We start from the raw sequence: 8944 nt of genomic DNA on the forward strand, positions 1-8944 counted from the left end.
TAATAAAAAATATATATATACATATATAGCTAGAATTCACTGAAAGTCAAGTATTTCTTAAATGTATATATATATATATATATATTAGAGATGCGCGGTTTGCGGGCACAACCGCAGAGTCCGCGGATTATCCGCGGATCGGGCGGATGAAATTAAAAATAATTAGATTTTATCCGCGGGTCGGGTCGGGCGGCTGAAATAAAAAAAAATTAGATTTTAAATAGATTCAGGCGGGTGGCAGTTAAACCAATTGGTAAATATATATACATAGTTAAATGTTGTTACCCACATACGAAAAAACGAGCAGGCACCTGCAGCATATGCCACAACAGAAGAAGAAAAAAAAAAAGAGATGGACACTTTTACGGAGCGGAGAAGGGACGCCTCGCCGGGGTCCGGGACCGAGGCCCCTTCCCCCGAGAGGGCCCCACCGGGAGCCGTAGCTGAGGCGATCCGCGAGAAGGGCCCGACGCACGTCCAGGGTCACCACCGCGCCCACCGCACCGACACCCCGCCTCGTCCGCCTTCGCCGCGGCCGGCGTCACGCGCAGCAGGTAAGCAGCTTACCTGCCCGCCACCCCCGTGGCCGGGGGCTCGTAACAGGGGTCACTCCCGCGCGCTCCGCCCGCGCAGCTTACCTGCCCGCCACCCCTGTTGCCGGGGGCGCGTAACAGGGGTCACTCCGCGCGCAGTGCGCTCACGAAAGGGGTGGGGCTCACCCTGGTTGATATAGACAGCAGGACGGTGGCCATGGAAGTCGGAACCCGCTAAGGAGTGTGTAACAACCCACCTGCCGAATCAACTAGCCCTGAAAATGGATGGTGCTGGAGCGTCGGGCTCATACGCGGCCGTCGCCGGCAGCGACACGCGCTTGGAGGTGCGCTCAGCGCGGCTCCCATATGATTGCGCACTGGTGTGCGTCTGGGTCGTGACAGCGTGGCACGCGAATGTCTGTACTGCATTGGATCAGTCTCCTTTCTTTAACAGGCAAAAGCTTTATAACCTCACCATACCTGCCAACTTTTGAAATCAGAAAAACCTAGTAGCCAGGGTCCAAGGGCCGCAGGCCCCGGTAGGTCCAGGACAAAGTCCTGGTGGAGGGTTCAGGGCTTCGCCCCCCGACGCAAAATGATTATTAGCATTCAGACAGGTTAAAATGTTGCTAAAACCATCACTTTTCTATCAGTCACAGTGACTTTTCAAAACAAAAATATTACAGCAAAAATCATATGGGTTGATTGACATGTTTATTCTGTAAGATAACTTCAATAGTTTGAGATTATTTTGACAGTTAATGCCAGTTATCCTGTCAACCTTTCACAAGACTTCAATTTGTTAATTGAAAGTATAAACAGTATAAACACTTTTTACAGTAAACAAATGGTAAAACAGTACTAAACAATTCCATTAAAAAAAAATTGGTGTCATTATTAACTTTCTGTCCAAGCTTGTATAATCTACTGCCTTGTTCAATTGTAAAAAATATTCTGTGCCTAAAATTCACATTTCTATCACAATTATCATACTGTAAACATGGTAAGCTAACTTCATTAAAATTAATAGTCCTGTCAATAGCATGGAATTACAATTCAAATGTAGTTTTTTTGTAAGCCTTTCAAAAGAATTCAAAATATGAAAAATTAATGAAACTTAATTGAAGCCATCAGACACTTGAAAAGTGGCACATCACATCTCTAATGTAATCATTTGAACTTTTCAACAGAAATAGCACTGCAAAAATATTAAGGACATACTTCTGTATTTTGGTAGTTATGCTGTCAACATTTAACAAGATTTCTTCAACTTGGACTTGAAAGCATAAATAGTATAAACACTTTTAACAGTATGTCGTGCTGTGAAATACAGCCGACAGGATTGCGCACCAAACACGAAGCAAGGCCAAAGTGCATGCATGGTGCAGGAGAACAAAGGACTTCTTTCATTTAAGGTTTGTGATAAACCATCAAACTCATTCGTTAAAAGGACTCTATAGTAATATAAAGCGAATTTTTCTGGACATTATCATGCAAGAAAAGTTTATTTTTGGGACCGCGATCACCGCGTAATGATTTTTAAAGGTTGCATTACATTATTAACTGTCCCATGTGATCAGCCAGTGCGATTGGAAATCCATGTTCAATTATTGCCTCCGTAAATAAAACTTCGGCATTTATCACATCCGAAGAATCTGTTTGGGCGACGAAAAACGTTGAAAGTTTTCCACTTGTATCGCTAGCAACGGCATTAGACTTGTGTTTTTTTGTCCCAACGTGGTCTTTTACATCGCTAATTCCTCCGTGTCCGATCGAAAAATCTTGTCTGCACAAGGTGCAATTCGCGTAGTTTTCACCCTTTTTTTTTTTTTAATTAATGAAAAACCGTATTTTTTATCACTGCAACCGTAACCCGGAATAGGTTGATGAAAACCGTACGAATTACGGGAAAACCCGAGTAGTTGGCAGGTATGCCTCACTAATGCCTTGCATCGTTTATATTAGAAATATAACAATGGGCGGGTGCGGGCGGATGGCGGGCGGGTGCAGTTCTGATCAAACGTTACATCGGGTGGATGGCGGATGGTTGACGACTTTCTGACGCGGTTGTGGATTAAATAAATTGCCTATCCGCGCATCTCTAATATATATACATATATAGCTAGAATTCACTGAAAGTCAAGTATTTCTTATATATATATATATATATATATCTTAACCACGCCCCCAACCACACCCCCCCGCCCCACCCCCCACCTCCCGAAATCGGAGGTCTCAAGGTCGGCAAGTATGTATACAATTGAGCCAAATCATGCGTATTAAAAGTTCCACTTCATACTTGCACAGCTACCACCAACCGCAAGGTGGCGCTATGACCATGTCTAATAGTCACACTACTGCTGTCATGTTTACAGATTTATGCCAAAAAAATGGACACCTGATTCTCATCAAATACTTTTGGCAATGTAGTGTACTTCAAGTGTTGTTCCAGAAGTGAAACAGAAAGAAAAGTGACTGACCTTGTGATGAAGGGCGCACAGGCGCTCAGCAAACCAGTAGAAGGATCTCAGCTCCCTGCACACCCACACGAAGTACAACCTCTTCAACCTCAACCCCGTCCTGCCGTCGCTGGGAGAGAGGAGAGATATTTTATTCCCGGGTTCAGGTGAGCATGAGTGAGAGAGAGAGAGGACTCACAGCAGAGCTTGCAGCACGCAAGCGAACGGCGTGACTCCGATTCCAGCCGCCACACAAACACTGACGTCGTAGTTGAAGACTTCCTGTGACGGACTTCCGAATGGACCGTCCACGTAGAGCCTGGACGTGCAAGTGCAGTACACTTAGTTAGTGCAGTACACTTAGTTAGTGCACTTCCTGTTGTGCCTTTAATACACACCATTGTCACTTCTATACACTTGTGTGTACTGTATACATCTACTGTATATGTGTGCAATAATACTGGAATAATGTGCAATAACCTGTCCCCTTACACCTCTGTCACTTTATATATATGTATATATATATATATATATATATATATATATGTATATGTATGTGTGGGGGAAAAAAATCACAAGACTATTTCATCTCTACAGGCCTGTTTCATGAGGGGGGGTACCCTCAATCGTCAGGAGATTTTAATGGGAGCATTCGCGTACCATGGTTTATATAGGGCACAGAGTGGGTGGGTACAGGCTGGCCTAGGGGCGTGGTGATTGGTTCATGTGTTACCTAGGAGGTGTTTCCGTCTATGGCGGCATGTTGTTACAATTTCGCTGCGCTTGTTGAGGGATGACAGGTCTGGACGGTAGATAATAAACAGCTTCTCTTTCAAGCATAGGTTGCATCTTTTATTACCACTATTGTAAGGTGTGCTGGATGCAAGAATTTGCCATGTTATTGAATATTCAACATTATTGTCTTTGAGGTCCCAAATGTGTTTGCTGAGTTCTGTGGTATTTCGCAGGTTTTTGTTCCTGAAAGAAGCCTTGTGGTTGTTCCATCTGGTTTTGAATTCACCCTCGGTTAATCCTACATATGTGTCGGATGTGTTAATGTCCTTGCGTATTACCTTAGATTGGTAGACAACTGATGTTTGTAAGCATCCCCCGTTGAGGGGGCAATCAGGTTTCTTTCGACAGTTACATGCTTTGTTGGTTTTGGAGTCGTTCTGACTGGGGGTCGACGGCTCATTTGCAATTGTTTTGTTGTGGTTTGAGATGATTTGTCGTATATTGTTCATGCAGCTGTAGCTCAATTTGATGTTGTTCTTGTTGAATACTTTTCTTAGGTTGTTGTCTTTGGGAAAGTGTTTGTCAATCAGGTTGAGGAATTTGTGTCCAATGTTCGTTGAGACGTTTTTGCTGTATGGGGGGTTGTACCAGATGATGCCGTTTCGTTTTCTGTTCTTTTTTGGCTGGTTTCCTGGCGTGGGTTCATAGGTGAGGGTGAAATTGTATCCGCTTTCATCAAGGGCTTTTTGGTACGGGGGGGTTGCTTGGTCAAATTCAGCTTTGCTAGATGACAGCATCGATAGCCTTTTATTGATTCCGGTAGGTATTCTTTTCGTGGTGGTGGGTGGATGGTTGCTGTCATGGTGCACGTATTGGAGTGTTGTGTTGGGTTTCGTGAATGGTTGGTAGCTGTTATTTCTCAGGTTGAAAGTGACGTCAAGGAAGTTGACGGTTTGCTTGTTGGCTTCAATCGTGATCCGTAGGCCGTTCTCTTTGAAAATTTGGCATATGCGCTTCTTGGTATTCTCGCTGCTCCTTGGCGAGGCGCGACACACTGCCAGTCCGTCATCATGTATGTATGTGTATATATGTGTGTATATGTATGTGTATATATATGTGTATGTGTATATATATATATATATATATATATATACAGTATGTATGTGTATATATATGTATATGTATATATGTATAGATGTGTATATATGTATGTGTATATGTATGTGTATGTATATGTGTGTATGTATGTATGTATATATGTATATGTGTATGTATGTATATATGTATATATATATGTGTATATATGTGTAATAATGTGCGTATACATATATGTGTATGTATATGTATGTATGTGTATATATCAGAATCAGAATCAGAATCAGAATAGTTTTTATTGCCATTGTTTGAGAACGGGTTCACAAACTAGGAATTTTTATGTATATGTATGTGTATATATCAGTGACGTGCGGTCACTAGAGGCAGGTGAGGCGGGGCCTCACCTGCCATCATGGAAAGAAAAAAAATGTAAAAAGAAAAAAAAAATTTTTAATTGTTATATGTATCCAGTGATTATACTATAAAGTTATTTTCCATTTAACTTCACCAGTTTTAGATTATTTTTTATTCAAAATCGCTGAATTTTCACATTTGCCGTTCAAATACTGAGAAGAGACGGTGCGGTGAACAGCAGCCAGTTGAGGCACGTCACTCAGTGCCTCAACATGGATTGCGGACTCGGCTAACTGCTGGCCTGCTGTGCAGTGAGACCGTATTGCTATATGAATTATTATATTATACATTTCCATAGTTTAGTTAGCTGAGGTATATAATGTACAGTGTATTTTGTCAACAACTGTATGTGTGTAAAGTATTTCTTGTGCTGAGCGATCATAAAACTGCTGCGAAGACGCACTGGCTGAGGCTCGCGTAACCCCGCCTCCTGGTGCTGGTTAAGGCACCTTCGCCGCAGACTGCACCCCCCGACGAGAGCGCCACACCAACCAAAGCCCACACCCAAACCCTCCACGTGCAAGACCGAATCCACCCAAAAAAAGTCACTTAACAAGAAGCCAAAAAGTGCAAAAACAACATTGCTCGCGCCGGAGGAGCCGTGAACGACTGCAGGGACACAACATTAGGTACACCTGCAGACTGCAGCACGGATTTCATATTTCATTCATTCACAACTCCTCCAACACCAACACCACTGTTCCCGCACTTATAAGTAAAGGTAAGACCATAATAACGTTTTTTTTTATTAGATGTGCTTTTTTGTGTGCTACAGTTTGTATGTGTAAAGTTAAAGTTAAGTTAAAGCAGGGGCGTCACTAGCTTTTAAGGACAGGGGGGGGCTTTGCCCCCAGGAGATGCACAGGATGCGAGCGAATGTTACGCACGAGCACAAAACTTCATAAACGGCTAACAAAGACTTAGAAATTATTCATTGTTATTATTATTATTTTAAAAAAATGCACGGGACGATGCCTTTTAACCATATATTTTCTTTTTCTTTTTATGTATTTATTCATTTTACATTTTATATTAAATGTCTTGGTTTTTCCTCCCTCTGAAAATCCTATTAAATGTTTAACAAGCCATCTTATAATAACAAAACAGCTATTAATGTAACAATACAATAAAACAAATATATTTAATGATGTTTTTTTCATTATTTTAACAATAGGCTTATGTATATTACGTTATATAGATTCTACAAGAAACACAAAACTTAAAAAATAAATGATTTACAATTGCACACACAAGGTTTTGTGCAGCTTCACTCATTGTAAAGGAAGATAATGTGCTTCGTACACCTGCAGGACCGCAAGCAAGGTCGCAGAGAAAATGCGGACTGGAATTTGAGGGATGTGGGCATTTTCTATATGAACAAGTGGAATGGATTGGATACCGACGCACGAAAGGGGCTCTCTACCTTACGCTACGAAGTGAGGGGAAACTGAGTGAATAATAACAGGTTATATGATTATTTATTTCAACTCATAATTGGGCCACTTTATAATGAATATGTCGGCATTTATTTGTAAAAACAAAACAAAAAAACACCAAATTATTTAGGGGGGCTTAAGAATATTTTAGGGGGGCTTGAGCCCCACTAAAATAGGCCTAACAACGCCAATGAGTTAAAGTAGCAATGATTGTCACACACACACTAGATGTGGTGAAATTTGTCCTCTGCATTTGACCCATCCCCTTGATCACCCCCTGGGAGGTGAGGGGAGCAGTGGGCAGCAGCGGCGCCGCGCCCGGGAATCATTTTTGGTGATTTAACCCCCAATTCCAAGCCTTGATGCTGAGTGCCAAGCAGGGAAGAATGCTGGTATGAGCTTTTAAACAAAACCCGTTAACTGCTGCCAATCAAATGGTGAATAAGATACTCTTTAGGGTTCATATGTTTGTAAATCTGACTGTGATGAAGTCAGTGCCTCACCAGCCATCAACCTCACCGCACGTCACTGATATATATATATATATATATATATATATATATATATATATATATATATATATATATATATATATATATATATATATATATATATATATATATATATATATATATATGTCTTAATAAGGTTATCCAAAAAATAGTGCTCGATACCGTAGTAGAGCGCAATATATACCATATATATATATACCGAGAATACCAAGAAGCGCATATGCCAAATTTTCAAAGAGAACGGCCTACGGATCACGATTGAAGCCAACAAGCAAACCGTCAACTTCCTTGACGTCACTTTCAACCTGAGAAATAACAGCTACCAACCATTCACGAAACCCAACACAACACTCCAATACGTGCACCATGACAGCAACCATCCACCCACCACCACGAAAAGAATACCTACCGGAATCAATAAAAGGCTATCGATGCTGTCATCTAGCAAAGCTGAATTTGACCAAGCAACCCCCCCGTACCAAAAAGCCCTTGATGAAAGCGGATACAATTTCACCCTCACCTATGAACCCACGCCAGGAAACCAGCCAAAAAAGAACAGAAAACGAAACGGCATCATCTGGTACAACCCCCCATACAGCAAAAACGTCTCAACGAACATTGGACACAAATTCCTCAACCTGATTGACAAACACTTTCCCAAAGACAACAACCTAAGAAAAGTATTCAACAAGAACAACATCAAATTGAGCTACAGCTGCATGAACAATATACAACAAATCATCTCAAACCACAACAAAACAATTGCAAATGAGCCGTCGACCCCCAGTCAGAACGACTCCAAAACCAACAAAGCATGTAACTGTCGAAAGAAACCTGATTGCCCCCTCAACGGGGGATGCTTACAAACATCAGTTGTCTACCAATCTAAGGTAATACGCAAGGACATTAACACATCCGACACATATGTAGGATTAACCGAGGGAGAATTCAAAACCAGATGGAACAACCACAAGGCTTCTTTCAGGAACAAAAACCTGCGAAATACCACAGAACTCAGCAAACACATTTGGGACCTCATAGACAATAATGTTGAATATTCAATAACATGGCAAATTCTTGCATCCAGCACACCTTACAATAGTGGTAATAAAAGATGCAACCTATGCTTGAAAGAGAAACTGTTTATTATCTACCGTCCAGACCTGTCATCCCTCAACAAGCGCAGCGAAATTGTAACAACATGCCGCTATAGACGGAAACACCTCCTAGGTAACACATGAACCAATCACCACGCCCCTAGGCCAGCCTGTACCCACCCACTCTGTGCCCTATATAAACCATGGTATGTGAATGCTCCCATTAAAATCTCCTGACGATTGAGGGTACCCCCCTCATGAAACAGACCTGTAGAGATGAAATAGTCTTGTGATTTTTTTTCCCCACACATACATATATATATATATATATATATATATATGCATATGTATGGATATATGTATGTGTGTGGTTGTATACATAAATAGATATATATCTTCTTTTTTATCTTTTTGACTATTTATATTACTATATTATTGTGTATGCACCTTAGGGGATCTGCTCCAATTTCGCTGTTCTTTGAACCTGTTCACTGCAATAATGACAATACAACTCTATTCTATTCTATTCTGCTGTATTTACTGTATATGTGTACTGTATATGTGTACTACTGTAAGTGTTTACTGTATATGTGCACTGTATGTGTGTACTGTATGTATGTACTGTGTGTACTGTTTGTGTGTACTGTATATGTGTACTGTATG

The 8944-nt window shown here is 41.2% G+C and overlaps 1 protein-coding gene across 2 annotated transcripts in view; it reads right to left on the reverse strand.

Annotated features, from left to right (window-relative positions):
• The window catches only part of nox4 (NADPH oxidase 4), a 71665-nt gene that overhangs the window by 4603 nt on the left and 58118 nt on the right, over positions 1-8944 (reverse strand). For both annotated transcript variants that reach the window (XM_061925870.1, XM_061925869.1), the window contains exons 14-15: positions 3192-3311; positions 3014-3122 (exon numbers count right to left, since the gene is read on the reverse strand). In XM_061925870.1, coding sequence (XP_061781854.1) covers positions 3014-3122; positions 3192-3311 — 229 coding nt within the window. The remainder of the gene's footprint in view (positions 1-3013; positions 3123-3191; positions 3312-8944) is intronic.

Source organism: Nerophis lumbriciformis, linkage group LG30 (assembly GCF_033978685.3).
Source record: "Nerophis lumbriciformis linkage group LG30, RoL_Nlum_v2.1, whole genome shotgun sequence".
Classification (NCBI taxonomy): domain Eukaryota; kingdom Metazoa; phylum Chordata; class Actinopteri; order Syngnathiformes; family Syngnathidae; genus Nerophis; species Nerophis lumbriciformis.